This window comes from Vipera berus (assembly GCF_964194415.1).
Source record: "Vipera berus genome assembly, chromosome: Z".
Lineage (NCBI taxonomy): Eukaryota > Metazoa > Chordata > Lepidosauria > Squamata > Viperidae > Vipera > Vipera berus.
Genome location: NC_138205.1, coordinates 101058851 through 101080450, shown reverse-complemented (window position 1 = coordinate 101080450; position 21600 = coordinate 101058851). Strand labels below are relative to the sequence as shown.

The 21600-nt window shown below is 39.9% G+C and overlaps 1 protein-coding gene across 1 annotated transcript in view; it reads right to left on the bottom strand.

Annotated features, from left to right (window-relative positions):
* The window catches only part of COL28A1 (collagen type XXVIII alpha 1 chain), a gene marked incomplete at its 5' end in the record, with an annotated part of 87314 nt that overhangs the window by 4289 nt on the left and 61425 nt on the right, over nt 1-21600 (bottom strand). Inside the window, 7 exons of the mRNA XM_081343260.1 lie at nt 1068-1622; nt 3026-3062; nt 4427-4462; nt 4613-4693; nt 8071-8139; nt 9798-9866; nt 19280-19348. Coding sequence (XP_081199386.1) covers nt 1068-1622; nt 3026-3062; nt 4427-4462; nt 4613-4693; nt 8071-8139; nt 9798-9866; nt 19280-19348 — 916 coding nt within the window. The remainder of the gene's footprint in view (nt 1-1067; nt 1623-3025; nt 3063-4426; nt 4463-4612; nt 4694-8070; nt 8140-9797; nt 9867-19279; nt 19349-21600) is intronic.

Genomic DNA, 21600 nt, shown 5'->3' with positions numbered 1-21600 from the left:
GGGGAGGAAGGGAGGAATTACTTGAAATTAGATGTGACCTATTTTTGTCCACATATATGGGGGGGAGGGGAGAGAGAGAGAGAAAAAAAAAGGTAGCATGCTTCAAAGCATAATACCAGCCTATTTAAAGAAATATCTTGGATCTCATAAAATCCCAATAGCAAATTGTCACAAACAGTTTATTTCTGGTAAATAAATGTGTTTTGATAGTAATTTTGTGAATGGGGCCATGGCAACTATTTAGGGAGCACGCCTCAAAATTCAAAATCACTCAGAAAGGTTGAAGTGGTGCAGAGTATTGTCCATTTTTATAGAATGGTTGACTGCCGCTTACTTTCTTCTAGCCTCAATGCCAGTTTTACATTTGGCAAAATCCTTTGATTTGGAGTTCAGTGAAAGAGAAAACCATTCATTTGAAGTAGAAACAAGAGAAGCAGATCTGAATGACTTTCTTTGCTTTCTATGTGTTTCGGATGGTCAAAGTTTAAATAAACAATTCCATCATCTGATCTTCCAATATGACCTATATTCTAAAGTTGAAAGCATTGTAGTCCTTTAACAGTATCAAAGGGATATGACTAAATGAATTTTCATAATCAATTCATTCTCCACCTAATGTCTGCTACTGATGTGAATGTTTCATTTTCCCATGCAATAATTTCTTCATTTTTATAAGGTCATATTTTTCAACTAATTATTGTAATGGAATATGGGAATTATCTTGGGTAAAGGGGGGAAGGAAAACGGACAAGAGAGGAAGGAGGTCCCAGTGGTTTAATGATCAGAGAAAGAAACTAAAGGAGGACTCTAGTAGATCTAGCAGTTAAAAGCGATGGCAGGAAGCTTTTTACTTTCAGATCTGCAAGATTCTGTCAGTGTCACCTTACAATAAAATGGATCTAGTTCATCAAGTCTTGTTTCATGTCTGGTTTACCCAGGATGACTGACAATTAATATTGTAAGTTTATAAAGATTTCTTGTCATCATTTCTTGTCATTTTCTTGTGATGCATCCACAGTTTAGCCCTATGAATATCATAAGTTCAAATAAAGGCAGCTCACTCTTACCTTGCAGAGTCATGAAGTCATCGATCTGGTAAACATGATCACTGTCTGGATCAGTAGCAATTAAATCCATTTCTTTTCGAAAATTTTCAAAGTTGGGATCAGTCTTCTGCACCACTCCAATTACAAAAATTTCTATGTTGAGGGCATGGGCATCTTTCACCACTGCTTCCAGTTTATACTGGTCACGTTGATCTGCCTGCCCATCTGTTATAACCATTGCCACTTTTCTAACTCCTTGTCGAGCCATCTGAAATATCTCTATGGCTTTGCTGATAGCTGTAGCAGTGTATGTGCCTTCCCCATAATACTGCATTGCATCAACAGCGTTTTTCAGACTGTCTTTGCTAGGAAATTGCTGCAGTGTGGACACCACATCTATTTTGAGGCTAAAATTGATGATGCCAATTCGGGTTGTGGCTTGGTTGACAATGATAGCGTCAATTATAGTTTTTACAAACCGTTTAATCCTTTCAAAGTTTTCAGGCCCAACACTTTCAGAGCTGTCAATCACAAACACAAGCTCCAAAGGATTTTCTCTGCACTTAACCTCACAGCCTGAAATAAGTGGTAGAATAAGAGTGTAAGCAATTTGTTAAATGTATGATTTTCCAAAAACTAATAAGGTCTCCAAAACATGATATAACACGAAGCATTTGTCATATCAGCTACTCAGAGTTGTATTTAAAATGGGCAGTCATACAAATCTTATAAACAGATAAAAGGTGCCTGTTACCCCTCCCATGGAGCGTTGAAAAATAGAAAAAAAGCTTAGTCATGTGGGCATGGATTTTTCAAACTCTATATCAGGTTCAGATTTGATTTGATAAATAGCAATATCAAACAGATTTATACACCACTTCATGGTGCTTTATAGCAGAGATTCCCAACCTTTCCAGCTTTGCGGACCAGCCAGGGGGGGGAGAGGGGATGGTTCTATGTAAAAGTGGGCATGCATGGGCCCACAGTTCCATTTGTGTAAACTGAGCATGTGTGCACCAGCACTTGAAGATGCATGTACTCCCCTACCACTTCCATAACCTGATTCTGAATGGCTCAAGGCGCAGTAGTGGGCCGCAGTGCAGGGGTTGGGGTCCCCTGCTTTATAGCACTCTCTAAGTGGTTTCCAGAGTCAGCACATTGCTCCCAACAATCTGGATCCTCATTTTACCAACCTCAGAAGGATGGAAACCTGAGTGAACCTTGAATCAGTCAGGATTAAACTCCTCGCAGTGAGCAGAGTTGGCCTGCAATACTGCATTCTAACCACTGTGCCACCACAGTTCCTAAAGAGGCAATGTTTTGAAACTGCTCATCTACTATTAATGCCTAGGCAGAAAATTGTACAGCAGACACATTGATAATTAGCTTGTAAAATGCATCATCACAGAAAAACAATAGAGTTTCACTTTAAAGATTCACTTTACATTACAATGATAATTCCCAAATTTGAAAAAAGTCATGAATGTAACATGCACAAATCTTACACTTAACTATAATCTCCAATACTTGTTTCTCTGATGATATGCAAGTAGTTATTCTATCAACAGTTTCTATAACTGTGCAACTTTTAGACCAAGGAAGGATATCCATTTTTATTTAGAATAAAACTACTAGGATTCTTTTCGTCTTGTATAGTACTCTTTTAACACAAAAATATTCCTAACATGCCCAGAAAAAACAGAGGTAATCTGAGATGATAGGCCTTAGAAGCTAGTGTAGGTTTTGGAACTTGCCATGCCAACTATGGCAACCATTTTATGAGAGCACCAAAGTACCCACTACATACTCTATAGATTGTCAACATAAAGCCCAATATGAAGCTTGTCCAAACTTTTGTTTTCATTTTCCTTTCACTCAACAATTTTAATTGCAATATATACTGACAAGACTTATTTTAAATTCTTTAAGCAAAAGTGATTTTTACAGTAAAATGATTTCTTTCCTTAAGTAGATCTTACCACATATCTCCATAATGAGTTTGATTATTTCTTCTTTCTGAAAGAGAGCAAGAACTTAGTTTGGTCTTTCAGAATTAGAAATACCATAAGTATTTTTAAAAAATAGTTTTCAATAAGCCATACTTTTACAGTATGTTTAATTGAATCACCGAGGGGACAGGGACAAAAGTACATTCTTTGAATACCCCAACCCAGATAGCCCCTGAGTCAGTAAGGCTAACATAACTCTCCCTTGGTAGACTTAAAATATAGTTGCTCTTTATTGATTGATTCACCAGAAAATGTGCACTGCCATCACATGGAAGTTTGTTAAATAAGGGAGCAACTAACTGGGCTATTTATATATGGACACAATCAATATGTATAGTTTCCAGACATCTGGAAACTAGCCCTAGTCAACAAACAAGTCCCAGCCACAAAAACCAACACTGGACCCACAACAACACAGGACGCCACCACCAATCATCCTCACCAGACTCAAACCCAAACCTACCCCATAGACAAAATGCAACCACCATCCAGAAACCAAACCACGGCAGCATCTCCATCTGCTGCACCCCCTCCCGACCCCCACACAAAGCAAACTGACACATGCCATGAACACAAAGCCAGACTGCAAACTCAGACCCAAACCAGAGCCTGGGATGTTACACCACAGCCTTCTGCTCAGGACATTACATCACAGAACTCAGGAGGTTACAATGCTAAAACTCGGGATGTCACAACACAGCCAACCACCCAGGATGTTGCAGCACAGAACTCAGGATATCACTACACTAGAGCTCAGGATGTCATCACACAGCCCATTATCCAGGTCATTACAACACAAAAGACTAATGGGCACACAGCCAACACCTCAGCCACACAGGATGTTATAAAACAGCCGACTAATCCACAAACAATAACCCCATCAACCAATCAACATGTAACAACACAGCCAACCAACCTGCTTACAGCAACAAAGCCAGCACCCCACACACCCCCACCAATATTTATAGAGAGACAGCAGCTCCGATCACGCTTTGCTCGCACAAGCATGAAGCCGAAGACACCAGCCTGAAGATATACATATACATATACATATACATATACATATACATATACATATACATATACATATACATATACATATACATATACATATACATATACATATACATATACATATACATATACATATACATATACATATACATATACTACTAAATATGGCTTCAATTTCACAATTTGCTATATGCAAATAAATTAGAAATAATATTTGAAAGAGATTATTATCAGCATAGGAGGCTGATTGTACCGATTCTAATTTCACACCTATGCAAAGGATATACCTAAACTGGGTAATTATGGTTTTTAATATAAAATACTATTTTGATGTCAACAAATGACAGATGTACTTACAGTAAGACCAGGTTCACCCTTTTGTCCTAAAAATCCCTGAAATATAAATAAATGGCATATTATTTCATAGTCTTATGCAACATATAGTTGTTGTGTAATATAAATAAGAGTTGGCTCCAGAGTAAGTCAGATGTACTACAGTCCTTTTGATTTCAATGCTGTAGATGTGAAATATTTAAGTTTTACCCTTGGTCCTTGAGGGCCAGGCTCTCCAATTTCTCCTTTGTTACCTCTCTTTCCCTGCTCTCCCCTCTCTCCATAGTCACCCTAAAAAGATAGAACATTCTTTTAATTATATGAATGAATGACAAGAAGACATATCTGAAGTATTTTAATATTATTTCAATGCAAGAAAGGTGCTGAATTATACAAATCAAATGTAGCTAGAATAAAAGAACTATATAAAAGAGCTATTGTAGATATAAATAATCTATCCTAGCATCTTTCTGCAAAATCACTGCAATAAACTACAACTGATATTTAGCTTTTTTTCTTTAAATCTATTAATTATTCATTAATAGGTGAACTTTATAGGTTTAGACACGTCACATCATTTTTTTACTGTGCTCCTTGACGTTCATTACTATTAATGTTTGCACTGTCTTCTTTGCATGATGATATTGGTATGCAAATTGATCCTTTTCGAATCTGATGGCTACTGGGTCATTCTCCAGATTTGCTGGCACAGTTTGGTTAGACCTTTTATTGGTTCTTCTGTTGATTGCAGTATTTCTGCAGATATTCCATTAATTCCTGTAGCTTTCCAACTTAGTAATGACCAGTGTGCTGGTCTAGCTTCATCTTTTAATACTAAAGTACATATTGTAAATAAGGAATATAGTTTAATGTATCTTGGACACTGACATCTTTATTGTACAGAATTGTATTTGTTTGTTTTTTATTGTCTTTATTATTTTTACAAATAACTCAAGGTGGTAAACATATCCAACACTCCTTCCTCCTCCTATTTTCCCCACAACAACAACCCTATAAGGTGGCCTAAGAGTGGCCAGCTGGCTTTCATAGCTAACATGGGACTTGAACTCATGGTCTCCTGCTGTTCTTTGAATCAGTTACCAATTGCCTGTTGGCATCCTTTACTATATTTTTCTAAGTCTGAAACCTCTTTCTGAATTTGGAAGAGTTTGAGAAGACTTTCTTTGTTTTTCTGTGTCTGCTTCCATTTTCACTGGATTTACGGATGTCATACTAATGCTTCTTTTCTCTTCTAGTTATTCTTGAATAACAAGATTTCTTCCTGAAATCTTTGTCCTTTTTGGCTTTGGTTTTCTTAGCAATTACCACTGTTTCTTATGATATCCAATTTGTTTTCTTTCCCTTTTGTCTTTGGCAGTCTCTTTTCTCTTTTATTTAATTATTTATTTGGTTTCTGTAGCTTCCCATCCCAACTTTTTCTTTCCACCCCGAACCAACCAAGCGATGCCCTCGCCGTGATGTCCCGGTGCCTGGAGGCGGTCCAGGTCTGGATGGGGAGAAACAGGCTTCGTCTCAATCCCGCCAAGACTGAGTGGCTGTGCATATCGGCATCTCGGGTCAACCAGACTATTCCATCTCTAATGATGGGGGGTGAGGTGTTACCCCCCCGTTGATAGGGCTCGCAACTTGGGCGTCCTCCTGGATTCACGACTCAATTTTGAAGACCATATAGGAGCCGTGACCAGGGGGGCTTTTGCCCAGGTTCGCCTGGTGCACCAGTTGCGACCCTATCTGGACCGAGATGCCCTACGCACAGTCACTCATGTGCTCGTGACCTCCCGTTTAGACTACTGCAACGCTCTCTACATGGGGCTGCCCTTGAGGACCACTCGGAGGCTTCAGCTGGTGCAGAATGCGGCCACGTGAGTTGTGATGGGGGTTTCCCGATACTCCCATGTAACACCTCTACTCCGCGAGCTGCATTGGCTTCCGGTTGCCCTCCGGGTGAGATTCAAGGTGCTGGTGATGACCTATAAAGCCCTAAATGGCTTGGGTCCGGGATATCTGAGGGAACACCTGCTGCCGGCATCAAGTTCCCTTCGTCCAGTGCGCTCCCACAGGGAGGGTCTTCTCAGGGTGCCACCGGTAAGAGATTGCCGGCGGACGACACCCAGGGATAGGGCCTTCTCAGTGGGGGCGCCTGCCATTTGGAACCAGCTGCCAGTGGAGCTGAGGACTGCCCCCGACCTCCGTTCATTCCGCCAGGACCTGAAGACCTGGCTCTTCGAGCTCTCTGGCCCAGGCTGAGGATTAATCTTATTTTAACTGGGGTTTTATTTATACAGGGACAAATATAATTTCTTTTTAAACTTGTTTTTAACTTTTGTATCTTGGTTTTTAATTACCCTGTAAACCGCCCTGAGTCCTTCGGGAAAGGGCGGTATATAAATGTAATAAAATGAATAAATAAATAAAAATAAACAAGGATTCTTGTGATATCTGCACAGTTTTTTAATCTGACCTACCTAAAAAGGCTGATAATTTGGTTCTAAAGGATCATAGCATGGTTATTAGCATTTATTAGTTTTTCAGTATTAATATTAATTTTTATGTAATCCATCCATAAGATGATAGGCAATAATCTTATGTGTTTTTAGATGAATAGTCCCTGAAGCTATCAATCAAGATTGTTCTACAGCTTTGAATCTTTTCTTCTTTAACAGAATGCAGTAAAGAAAACCTGAAAAAATAAAGAGCCTGACTCTTCAGGAAAGCTTATACAGATATGAAAGTTTAGCCTAAACTAGAGATAGCATGGCCAATAGAAACAAATAGTTAACAAAAGTGATGCAATGCTTCTAATCCTATCTTTGGTGATTTATAAGCCATTCAGAGCCCATGGAAATCAGCAACAAGTAAGTCCAAATAAATAAATAAACTGGTCACTGTAAATGAAGCAGGTTGATTGTGTGATAAATGTACAGCAGTCACCTTATTCCTCTGTTGCAGGAAATGTTTTGATATTTTTTTCAAGAAACAAAATACAGTTGCTCATTGTAATCATGGCCCATTGTTTCCAAAGTTAATGTCAGGGCAAAAATGCTTATTCATTTTTAATCTTTGCCCTGAATAAAAATTAAGGAAGAAATTCTGATTTGTATATAGGTAATCCTCAACTTACAACCACAAATGAGACCAGAATTTCCATTGTTAAGCAAGGCTGTTCGTAAGTGAGTTGCAGCCATTTTTATGACCTTTTTTGCTATGGTTGTTAAGCAAATCACTTCAGTTGTTAAGTGAATCATATGGTCTTTAAATGAATCTAGGTTTGACCATTGATTTTTCTTGCTGGAAGTCAACTGGGAAGGTTGTAAATGATGGTCACAAGAACCCCCCCCCAGGGCATTGCAACCATTGTAAATACATGCCAGATGCCCAGCTATCAAATTTTTATTACATGATTGTGGGGATACTGTGCTGGTTGTAATGGTAACAATTGGTTGCAAGTCACATTTTCAATGGTGTTGTAACTTTGAATGATCACTAAATAAATGGTCATAAGTTGAGGACTACATTTATAAACTTTCCTACAAACAATATGAAATTTGATTCAGAAAGATAATTGAAAAAGTGCCATTAGTAATTAAGATATTTCTAAATAAAGTATACAATGAATCTAATTGATTGCTAAAGGGCAAACGTCTTACCTTTGGACCAGGTAATCCAATTCCTATAGAGCCCTTTGGTCCTGGTGAACCCTGAATTCCTTGCTCTCCCTGAAAATAATATGTAAGAGTAATTCCAAATGTATCTTTGCAAAAGATCTATTTTGTACCATAATATTTATCAGGCTAAAAAAAATCTTTGCTTTTCAGTGTTTATTTAAGGGAAAGGATTTTGTAGATTCTGAAAAGGCTGGCCTTTAATTCTCATAATGTTTGATCACTGGCTCTGCCAATTGAGCTGATGGAAATTAAGTGTATAGAGTTGCATAGTCTTCAGCCTGATTCTAAATCATTTTATGTTCCAATGAAGAAGTGATTTAGCTTTATGTCTCTTGAACAAGGACTTCAATGTGCCTATAACTATGTCTGTTAAATAACAATCTTTATTAAAATCACAAAAAGCAAACATATAAGAACCTTCTCTTTAGTTATTGAGGTTTGAGTTATTATATTTCTCTCAATAGCACAGCTTTAATGTCCATTGCCTACAGAGCCACTGAGTTATTATAAACAAAACTCAAACAATTATGGATTTGTGGATTTGTGTTTCCAAGGAACAGCTTCATATCTACAAGCCCAAGGACTGGAACATAGGTGTTTTATAATGCTATAGCTACTGAACAACAGGAAGCAATTTTCTTTTGAAAAATCTCCAAATAGCTGAATCCTGGGGTTTTAAGAAAATACAAGGAAAGCCAGAATTCTCATATCCCTTTGGCTAAATGAGACCATTTTCCCAGAAAACTGACAGATGCAAATATCTCTTGCAAAAAATAAAAATAGAGCTCTGCAGCAAACTCCCTTGCTTTGGGCTTTTTCAACAATATAAGGAGGCAATATAAGGAGGGATTCTGCCCTTGAAAGATTGTTGGAGAAGTTCTATTCACCACTAGTTTTCTCATTATAAATTTGCTAAAGAAATTTTGTGGTCGTTATAGATAATAGCGGAGGCAAATTGGCTTGTATTTTTTTTTACTTTTTGGCATTGAGTTTTAAGGCACAAAAGCAAGAGAGTGAGAGAGAGAATGAAAGAGAAATAAAGAAGGGGAGGATAGTCTATACCAGTGTTCAAGGATATATTTAGTTAGATCATTGTCTTCCCTAATAGTTATAAATCAACTCTACAAAATTAAGATTGTCTAAATCTCAGCAGGCATCTATTCGCATATGCTAATTTATATGCACTGGCACAAATTTGGACTACTATGTTATCATAATGAGAAAGTCAATGCTTAATACTGATTAGTACTTTTAGGCTATCTATTTTCTTCCTTTGTCTTAAATTCAGTTATAATTGCTAACTCTTTAAATAAAGAGTATGGATCTGCTGACCTTCCAAATATTGTCAAACTACGGGGCCCAACATCTGTATCTTAAATCACACTGGCTGAATCTGATAGGAACTCTAATTCAAGCACATCTGGAAGGCAACTAGCTCCCCACCTTGAAACAGAAAATATTTTCACATACAAGAAGACCTCCTGGCAATATTTTAGCTATTGATGCTGGACTATCCTCTAAAAAATAGGGCCATTGTATTAGGATATATTTAAGAATTTAAGTTGATATAATTGTGATTGATTTGAGATCTATCAATTAGTTGGAGTTTTAAAATTCAAGGGAAATGGCAGTAATAAAACAAATACCTATGCAAAACATGAGAGGAATAATCTACTTTCAAAAGCCTTCCCTAGCATTAATATTCTTACCTTATTTCCTTGTATGCTGTCTCCTGGAGCACCTGGAGGACCAGGAAAACCCTTTTGCCCCATAATACCCTATTTAAGAAAAGGGGGAAGGGGTAACAAAAAAAATAGAATTTAAGAAATTCACAAACTTCACTGAAGTCAAAAGAAACAGACTCAACGAAAGAAGAGGTGGAGTTGCATTATACATAAAAGATCACTACATATGTACAAAAATACACAAAACCAAGGATGGAAAACCTCCTAGAATCCACATGGATCAATATAAAAGGAAAAAAGAATGACATTGCCATAGGCGTATACTACAGGCCACCCAACCAAGCAGGAGAAATAGATAAACCCTTTGCCAATCAATTAACAAATGCATGTAGGAAACATACCACAGTAGTAATGGGAGACTTTAACTATCCTGATATCAACTAGGAGACAAACTCTGCAGCAAGTTGGAGATTGAACAGATTTCTAACCAATTTAGCTGACAGTTTTGTTACCCAAAAGGTACAGGAGGGAACTAGAGGAAAAGCTATACTAGACCTAATGCTTACTAATAGAAAATAAGTGATAGAGGGAGTTGAAACTGCTGGAACCTTGGGCAAGAGTGACCACATCATACTGGAATTCAATATAATGCAAACACAGGAAATAGAATAAAATCCAACTAGTGTCTTAAACTTTAAAAGAGCTGATTTTAACAAACCCAGAGAAAGTCTAAACAAAATTTCATGGATAAAAATCCTAAGGGGAAAACAACTTTAAAAGTGTGGGAAACATTGAAAAATACAATCATAAAAGCTCAGTCCAACACAATACCACTAAAAAGAAAAACAAGAAATCCAAGAATAGTTGCACAAAGATCTCTCTGATAAACTGAAAGACAAAAAGGATAAGTACAAAAAATGGAAAGGGGAACATATAACTGAGACAAAATATCAGCAGATAGCCCAAATCTGCAAAGATGAAGTCAGAAGAGCAAAGGCTCAGAATGAACAAATACTTGCAACAAAAATCAAAGATAATTTTAAAAGTTTCTTTCAACATATAAATAACAAAAAAAGAAGGAAACAGTCGGTCCACTAAAGAGAGAAGATGGCAAGGATGTAACAGGCAGAAGAGAGAAAGCAGAGCTGCTCAACTCATTCTTTACATCAGTCTTCACACAACAAGAAACTATAGACCAGGCATGTCAAACTGCCGGCCCACAGGCTGGATGCGTCACACCAAAACTGCGCCCACCTCATTGCCGGCAATGGGGGAAAAGTTGTGATATGTCACATGACATCATGTGATGTCGCAAGTTTGACATGCCTGCTATAGACAAACCTACCAAAAAGCATAAGTGTAAAAGACGGACTAGAAATAAAAAATAAAATAAGCAAGAAAATGGTAAGTGAACACCTGTCTGACCTTGATGAATATAAATTACCAGGACCTGACAGATTACATCCCAGAGTTCTGAAGAAGCTGGCAGATGTTATCTCAGAATCACTGTACCATATCTTTAAAAAAATCTTGGAGCACTGGGGAATTACCAGAGATTGGAAAAGAGGTGATGTGATTCCCATCTTCAAAAAAAAAAGGGGGGGGGGGAGAAACAGACCCAGGAAACTACAGACCAATCAGCCTGACATCAATAACTTGGAAGATACTGGAAAAAATAATAAAAAACCTCAGATCTGTGAACATTTAGAAATAAATAAAATTATAACTAGTAGCCAGTATGGGTTTGTTAAAAACAGATCATGCCAAATCAATCTTATTTCATTCTTTGACAAAGTGACTAAATTAATAGACCAGTGAAATGCTGTGGACATAGTATATTTAGACTTCAGCAAGGCATTTGACAAGGTAGACCACAATCTACTTCTTGGTAAGCTAGAAAAATACAGAATAATAAACAGCATCACCACCAGATAGATTTGTAACTAGCTGACCATACTCAATGAGTAGTCCTTAATGGTACTACATATATATAAAGGGAAGTAAGCAGTGGGTTACTACAAGGTTCTGTCTTAGGCCCAGTACTCTTCAATATCTTCAAATATGTATAAAGATAAATCTGTTAAATGTTGGAAATGAAATCAAATACCAGGTTCGTATTACTACATATGGTGGACATGTCCCAAAGCAAAAAAAATTGGAATAAAATTCATGTATGGTTGGAAGCAATGACAAAACAACATATAGATCTAAAACCAGAGATATTCTTACTGGGCATGTTACCAGGAAATTACAATAAAGGTAATACTTATTTAGTTTTACATATTTTAACAGCAGCTAGGATAGTATATGCACAATTTTGGAAAAATGAAGAAACTCCTACAGAGGAGAATATAATTTAAAAAATACTGGAATGCGCAGAAATGGATAGGTTAACATTAAAAATTAAAGAAAAAGAAGAAACAGAATATTATATGACATGGGACTTATTTTACCAATGGTTAGCCGATAAAACAGAAGTTAGAAAGTTGGAAATATGAGAATATGTGGATTACAGTATGTAAGCAAGATTTATAATGGATTAGTAAATACTTTGATTGTTATATACCGTATTTTCCGGCGTATAAGACGACCCGGCGTATAAGACGACCCCCTACTTTTAAGAAGTTTTTCAAGGTTTTTTGTCTTATACGCCGGAAAATACTTACATGCCCTGCCCTCCCTGTCCGTCGCAGAGGAGGCGAAGGCCCGACTGGCCCCGCCGGCCCCGACTGCTTCTGCCGGCCCCCGAGGCGCAGCGTTTCCTGGGCGGCAGGCAGTGCCGGAGGGCAGCTGCCACCCCGCCACGGCCGGCACCCCTCCTGCTTCCCCCCAGGCCTTGAACTTCTCCCATTCGGCGCAGGGCAGGGCAGCTCCGCCTGCAGCCTCTTTTTCATGTGCCGCTTCCCTCTCACCGTCGGCCGAGGCGCGCTCGGCCCGGGCTCCCGGTCCCTCTTCCTGGCTGGCTTCCCACCCTGCCCCTCATGGAGCTGGACTAGGCGTGCAGCCTCTCGGTGTGGCTGCTTTTCCTGGGCAGCCTGGCGGTGCGGCTCCTGCGCTCGGACCTGTTGCTGAGCCAGCGGCTGCTGCTGCGCGTGGGGCTGCTGGCCGTCCTGCAGGCGCTGGGCCGTCCTGCCGCTGCCCCTCAGCGCCGCGCTCACGGCGGCTGCCTGCTGGCTCGTCTCGGCCAGCGCCGCCCGGCGGAAGTGCATCCCCGCGGGGGGGAGAGTGGTGCTGGTGACAGGTGAGTCCGGCGGGCGCGAGGCCCTCCCGTCGGGCAGCGGCAGGACGGCCCAGCACCTGCAGGACGGCCAGCAGCCCCATGCGCAGCAGCAGCCGCCGGCTCAGCAACAGGTCCGAGCGCAGGAGCCGCACCGCCAGGCTGCCCAGGAAAAGCAGCCACACCGAGAGGCTGCACACCCAGTCCAGCTCCATGAGGGGCAGGGCGGGAAGCCGGCCGGGAAGAGGGACTGGGAGCCCGGGCCGAGCGCGCCTTGGCCGACGGTGAGAGGGAAGCGGCACATGAAAAAGAGGCTGCGGGCGGAGCTGCCCCGCCCTGCGCCGAATGGGAGAAGTTCAAGGCCTAGGGGGGGAGAAGCAGGAGGGGCGCCGGCCGTGGCGGGGTGGCGGCTGCCCTCCGGCGCTGCCTGCCGCCCGGGAAACACTGCGCCTTGGGGGCCGGCAGAAGCGCGGGAGCAGCGGGAGGACCGGCGGGGCCAGTCGGGCCTTCGCCTCCTCTGCAACGGACAAGAGCCGACAGGCAGCGCCGCCTTCGCGTGGGGAGAGCCGCCCGACGCTCCCGCCCAGCCGTGTCCCGGAGCCGCGCCGGAGATAGCTCGGTTGCGCGGGGCAGCCCAGCTTTGCAAGAACGAGGACGCTCGACTGATTTGTTTTTTTTTCCCTTATACGACCCGGCGTATAAGACGACCCACCAACTTTTGAGAAGATTTTCATGGGTTAAAAAGTCGTCTTATACGCCGGAAAATACGGTAACTAATGTTAATGTGGGTAATACTATTTTTAATGTTTTGATTGCTATTTCCTAGCACATGATTGTATTTTGATAAATTATGAATGTGATGATTGTTGTATTTTAATACTTGTATAACTAGACAACACACTGTTCAATGTAGAAATGGAATTTTTAAATAATAATAAAAATATGTAAAAATCTCCATAAATCACTCAGATAAGGGAATAGAAGGGTATCTCATCAAATTTTCAGATGACACTAAGCTGGCAGAAATAGCAAACACCCCAGAAGACAAACTCAGAATCCAAAAAGATCTTGACAGACTTGAACAATGGGCCCTATCCAACAAAACAATATTTAATGTGGAGAAAAGCAAGGTTTTACACCTGGGCAGGAAAAACCAAAGGTACAAGTACAGATTAGGTAAAACCTGGCTCAAAAAAAGTAACTGTGAGAGGGACCTTGGAGTCCTAGTGGACGATCACTTAAACATGAGCCAGCAGTATATGGCAGCAGCCAAAAAAGCTAATACAATCCTTGGTTGTATAAACAGAGGTACAGAATCAAAATCACATGAAGTATTAGTACTGCTTTATAAAGCCTTGGTAAGGCCACATCTGGAATACTACATCTAGTTTTGGTCACCACATTATAAAAAAAAATGTTGAGACTTTGAAAAAGATGGAAAGAAGAGCAACTAAGATGATTAAAAGTCTGGAGACTAAAACATATGAAGAATGGTGGCAGGATTTGGGAATGGCCAGTCTAGAGAAAAGGAGGACTAGCAGCATTCCAGTATTTGAGAGGCTGCCACAAGGAGGAAGGGGTCAATTTATTTTCCAAAGCACCAGAAGGCAAGACAAGAAACAATGGATGGAAACTAAACAACCTAGAATTGAAAACTTTGAATGATGGAGCATCCATAACTTTGGGGGGTAGGATATTTCACTGTTTAATAACTTTAAATATTAAATAAATAAATAAATTTCAAGTTTTGATCTCTCTGTGTTAAGTTTCCACCTGCTGATCCTTGTCTTGCTCTTAATAAGTCCACACCTTCTTCCGGCTAAAATACTTTTATACAGTATGTATGTGGGATGACTAGTATCATATATCCATTTAGCCTTCCCTTCATTAGGCTAAAGTTACCAAAGTCCTTTAACCTCTCATAGCATTTAGCCTCCAAGCCCATTATTATCTTTCTTGCACTCGTTCTCATTCCACAGAACTATTTTTGCATGGACAAAAATGGGACACAATATTGAGCAGTACACATAGACTATCACACAGGTCTGCAACCCGCGGCTCCGGAGCCGCATGCGGCTCTTTCAGCCGTCTCCTGCGGCTCCCAGTCCTCTGCCATGTGCAGTCCAAAAAAAACAAAAAGTGGGACTAAAAAAGTTCAACCAATCAATTCAAATATGCAGGGTAGGTGCATATCTCGCCTTGGCTCCACTCTTCAAACCCTGTTCTGCGCATGCGCGCATGTACGTGCACACATTTTTTGTGGCTCTCAGTTTTTCCTTTTGTGAGGGAACCGGTTCTGAATGGCTCTTTCACTGTTTCAGGTTGCTGACCCCTGGACTAGCATTATCCCATCTTCTGATTTTGACATTGTACTTTTATTAATGCAACCCAAAACTACATTTGCTATTTTGGCAGCTGGAGAACATTGCAACTAGTGCATAATCTGTGATTGTACTAATATACACAGACCTTACCACAAATATTACTCCTTAGCCAGGTATACCTATCTGGCTTTTCTTATCTAAGAACTCCATGTTTCTAAGAGCTTTGGTTCCTATTTTGTTCAGTGCTATCTGTGTCTTTTGTACCTATTTAAATATTATGCTCCTTGTAGCTAGACCTTTGCCTGCTTTTTTTGTTCCTTGTAGGCTATTTTGATTTACATTTGATAAAAATAATTTTGTTCACCATTGCCATTGCCCACAGTCCTTAAGCTTAACATACACATTGTGCATTATCACAAGGATAAATACCCATACATTCTTATGGTGAAGACTCATATCCTACTAATATCCTGATTAGTTTTAATTTCTGTCCAATCTTACATAGTAAGCCTGGCCTTTGAGCTTTTTGGATTTTATCAAATATGCACACTAGGTAAATAGTCCAACTCACTTGTAATTTTGCACTAGCCACTCCCTCTCAGCATAACCTAACTGTTGTGTTGCTGTTGTGGGGACCCCTGACCTTCGGTCCTTCTGCCGTGACCTGAAGACGTGGTTGTTCCAACAAGCAGGCCTGGACTGACTACGGTTTTGATTAGCGTTTTACTAGTTTTTAAATTGTCATATAATTATTGTATTTATTGTTTAGTTCTTTTTAAAATTTTCTGTTTTATGTTTTTAATTTTTACTATTGTGCGCCACCCTGAGTCCTTAGGGAGAAGGGCGGCATATAAATTTAATAAAAAAAATAAATAAATAAATAAATAAATAAATGGATTCTTGGAGGAAAAGTAAGTTATAAATCTAACAAATATCACTACCTCTTCTTCCTCCTCATTACAAATAGACCGTGCTTAATGATAATTCATAGGCACAATAGTGATGTCAGACGTGTTCTGGGCCAGATGTCTGTCTGTTTGGATCTGAAAGTTCCACAGGATCTTGACCTGATCATTTTCAAAAACTTTGTCAGCTTGGTGTTCCCAGTGATTTTTACTGCATTCAGACCGAAACTTCTGGCAAAGCTTCCAGTATATGATTTTGGCAACTTGATCATGATGCTGTAGAAAATCAGACTATGAAATTTTGCTGCATCCACTGATGTTGTTGTTGATGATGATGATCAAGGTACTAGTAATGGTGTTCAAAGCCCTACATGGCAGGGGGCCGGAGTACCTCAGGGAACACCTGCTGCCGGCATCAATCTCCCTGCGCCCTGTGCGTTCCCACAGAGAGGGCCTCCTCAGGGTGCCACCGGTCAGAGAATGTAGATTGGTGGCCCCCAGGGGGAGGTCTTTCTCTGTGGGCGCCCCGGAGCTATGGAACCAGTTACCGGTTGAGCTCCGGACGGCGCCCGATCTTCGCTCCTTTCGCCGCGATCTGAAAACATACCTGTTCGAACAAGCCGGCCTGGCCTGAGGGGGGATTGGTGGGGTTTTTACTATCACTTTATTGGGGTTTTATTAATGTATTTATTGTTGGGCATGTATTTAATTACTTTTTAATTTTTGTAGCTTTGTGTTTTATTCTTGCCCTGTACACCGCCCTGAGTCCTTCGGGAGAAGGGCGGTATACAAATATTAATAAATTAAATTAAATTAAATTTAGTGAATGTTTGAATCTACAACACTGAAAAGTGACTTAAAATTGGTCCTTGCTCTTATGACTGTCACAGTATATCTGCCTTCACAAGATCACAATTTGGGTGCTTGGCAACTGTTGCACATTGCAACAACTATTGCAGCATCTTGCAGTCATATAATTTCTATTGATGGCCTTCCCAAGTAACAAGGTCATATGATGTGCTGCTTATCAATTGCATGTGGTCACTTAATGATCAATGCAGGAAGAACTGTCACTAAGTGGGCAATTATGTTTTGCTTAATGATCATTTCACTTAGCAATGGAGTTGCGATCTCAATTAGGTTACTATATGGCGACTGGCTATCTTGTTGTTGTGTTTTTCCAGATTACTTCTGTTTCTTTTTTTAACCTATTCTTCGTTTTTTCTCTTCTAACATATGGTATTAGCATTTAGTTATATGGGAAATGAAAGTTTCTAATGTATTATTGGTGTAATGTGCTCTGATAATCAATGAAATCCCTTCACGGGTGTATGGCCAAAGTTAAAGACAATATTTTTAATCTGTTATAAACACTGCTGCATCATGGTCACTTGTGATAGAAGGATGGAAAACTAATAAACCAGATGTAGAAATGTGTTGTTGTATGGATGGATTTTGGATAGTTGTCACTGGATATGCAAACATTTAAGACACTTATAGTCTAGGAATCCAGACTGGAGGAATTTTCCCAATACAAATGTAGCTATCCGGTAATGAGCATGTAATTTTTCTATAGTACTAGTCAGTGTAGTCTGAATTATTTAAAAGTGACCTGTATTGTTCATGTGTTTCTTGTTAAATATAGTCAAACATATACCGTATACCTAATTCCTCAGCTAGGGATCTTGGCCAGGATCACCACTGATCAACTATCAGTAAGGAAAACTACTAAAATCAATTTCCGTATAAAGTAGCTGTCTTTAATTTTAACAACGTCTCTCTCTTGCACATTTCTTTTGTTGGCTCTTGAGGTTATAGGTCAGACATGTCAAACACAAGGCCCAGGAGCCGGATCTGGCCCGCGAAGTGGTTTCATGTGGCCCACGAAGCCATCCTGGAAACAGTGAGGGAACGGCCGCCACTACCTTGGCCCTGGCCCAGAGACCCTCCTTCTGCCAGAGACCCTCAGATCTGTCCCACTCCTGCCCAGGCCCCCATAGGCACCCTTGATGCGAATGATGTAGAGCTGGCCATGCCCACCCAGTGGGCCATACGCACTCTAGCCACGCCCACCCAGTAGGCCACGCCCACCCTGGCCATACTCACCCGGCCCCTTGAGGGCAACCGCAATGCTGATGCGGCCCTCAATGAAATTGAGTTTGACACCCCTGTTTTAGGTGAAAAAACTGACAAAACCAGTAAGCCCTACATCTGCTGAGCTTGGCTACTAAGAAGTAAGATCGTTGCATTTATTTTATTTATAAATAAATACTATACTAGCATAAAAGTTACTGTTCCTATTACTAAATTATGTCCTTCCTCTATTTTATGTCACTGCAGGCATCCAAGATGTGACAAAATATAACGAATTATACACATCAACAGACTGCCCTTGGATTGTGTTGGAATAAAAAGGAATATGCTATTTAACTAAATCTGCCTCTTTTGTGGACTGGGGACAAGATGAAACCATGGAAAGAAATCAGAAAAGGAACTGGCCACAAACAAAGACATCCAGGCTTAAGGTTGTTCTGGCCAATATCTTATCCAAATTTGTGTTTTCATTATTTCTCAGAACAGATGAGAAAGGTGTTGAAATTGTAACAATAAAATGGTCAAAGTAGATCACTCCGATCTATAAAATGTAGATTATGATTAAAGTTTTCCAAGAGAGTAGCAGCCAAGGAGTAAATCAATACTAAAAATGGAATCATACAATGTTCTCTTTTCAGTATGAAAAAGCCTATATTCCTTATGAGAATTTTAGAGTACAAGTAATATTGCAAAAGCTAATTAGTAAAACAAAAAAACTAAAGTTGTTATTGACTATAAATATGAAGTGGTCCTATTTTTCTGGTGAGACATTGGATTTAGGACTGACTGGAGGGGAGGGAGTAAGTTGTAAGGCAACAGAATCAACCCTGGTACATGATTTTTCTCCAAATATTGATTAGAGAGTGTCTAAATTGAGGCATCCATAGAGTTTGAAGCCCAACTGAAATGTTCTCCTCACCTCTGTCATCTCCACTTACCCAGCAACCAAATGAACATCTCACTGACCTTTGGCCCTGGTATTCCCACTCCCCTTTGTCCAGGAGGTCCTGGTGGTCCTCGTGCACCTTGTTCTCCCTAATAGAAAGAAATTAGACAGGAATTATAATCACATACATTTATGAAAAGGAAGGAAGGAAGGAAGGAAGGAAGGAAGGAAGGAAGGAAGGAAGGAAGGAAGGAAGGAAGGAAGGAAGGAAGGAAGGAAGGAAGGAAGGAAGGAAATATAAGATAAGGCCAATCTCATTGCAATTTCATAAGCCAAGCATGATTTTAAAGCAAATTGTATTAGAAGTAATATATGGCATTACATTCAAAAAAGCAAAGTCAAATATTTCACGTAATCTGCAATTTCTGTGTCTTGTGATTTAGAGCAAGACTTGGCAACTTTAAGACTTGTGGATTTCAACTCCTAGAATTCCTCACCCAGCAGAACTTCCTAAGGAAACTTCCACCAATAAAACAAATAGGAATTGGATAATTCAGATCTAAAACTCTTTCAGCACTACCATTGTCCCTTATCTGGGACCTTTGCAAAAATTTTCATCTGCAAAATTTGACGGGAATTGGGGATCTAATGCTGGATTTCTCCTTCTGAAAGCAGAGCTGTGATATGATAGAAAACTGAGCCCTTAGACGACCACACCAAGCTTCAGAGACAACGTTCTCTGGAAAAAACATGCTTAATTTATTTTCATTTAATTTCAAAAAGTGTATGCTGCATTTCAAAACCAGGTTCTCCAAAGCTATAAGTACAAGGCTCAGATATTGCCATATGCAGCCATACACCACAGATGCCTTGGGGAACAGTATTCCAAAGATGAAGATCTTGGATTCAAGAAGGTAAACTTGCAAGCAATTGAACCTCATGTGTAACATGATAGCCTTATTCTGGTTTTAGCTCTTTTAAATTTTGGAAAAGTAAATTCCAATATTTGGAACATGGAAATGTGCCGTGTGGTGGCTGAGTTCAGTTAAAACTCTAACCAAAATAAAATGAAACTAATTATTTATTATAGAAATGATTTCCAAATGGTTTGCACTCTCTACATTCTCTCCAGATACTTCATATACTACTATAGCTACGTTAATGCTTCATAATAGCTATTCCCAGGGCTTTTTTCCTCATAGAACGCTCAGAACGGAGTTCCGGCACCTTTTTTGGATGGAACCTTGTAGGGTAGGCAAGGTGGTTTGTATGACATGTGTGAGTTCCGGCACCTTTTTCTTTTACAAAAAAAGCACTGGCTATTCCATATTCTATATATTTCCTCTGTGTTTCTTTTGTGGATGTTCTGTCTGTTCCTTCCCCAGTTTTTGTTTAATCCAGTGTTTCTCAACATTAGGGACCTGTAGGCTTCAACTTTCAGAATTCCTTAGTGAGCATGGCAGGATAGGGATTTGAAGTCCACACATCTTAAATTCCTGAGGTTGAAAAACACTTGTTGAAACCAAATTAGTAGTGGAGAGAGGGGCCCAGTATCCCATTCTCTGTGTCATTTCATTACTTCAAACCACTTTTCTCCCACACAGAGACTTTTCATGTGCAAGAAAACTCATGGTAAAGAAAATACCAGGAGCAGAATCTGGAGTAATTAAAACAGTCTACAGTATGTATTATCTCTATACAGTAGTTCTTTTAATGATTCAAAAAAATGAAAGGATATACTACTTTAAAAGAATTTAGCACTGTGACAGCTGGTGATACAGTTTTGATTGCTGCATTTGCTTTAATTCCATTTTTCTATGTTATACACAGTCTGCAATACATGTTGATACTGACCAATTTAAGCTAAATACTTTCCACATTGAAATTAGGGATCTGCAGTATGATATCATGGTAACAATGTGACCACAGACACTTCCTTTAGGGCTTCCTTTGCTCCCATTTCACTTTTTCAATTGATTTTTGAGTAAAAATATGAAATAGGTGAATGTCATGCTCATTCACAACAAAGCAGCATCTCTAGCATCATTTCCACTTATCAGAATTTCCTTGGACCTACCAATATGCAGCCCAGAATTTTTCATGGAAGTGAGCCCATTGTCCACCATGCACACACAAAGATGAGCTAACATGGTAGAAAACACAGAGAGCCATTTGGGCGTAGAATTGTTTCTCAGACTCACTGCTTTAAGATGAACGGACTTCAACTCCCAGAATTCTTTAGTCAGTGAGGGAAAATTCTCAGAATTTCCAGCCAAAATTCTGGGAACTGAAAGCCACCCATCTTAAAGTTGTCAAGTTTGAGATACCTTGGTGTAGAAGTTAAGCAGTGGTCTATAAATCAGGAAACTCTGAATACTAGACCTCTCCTAGGCATGAAAAG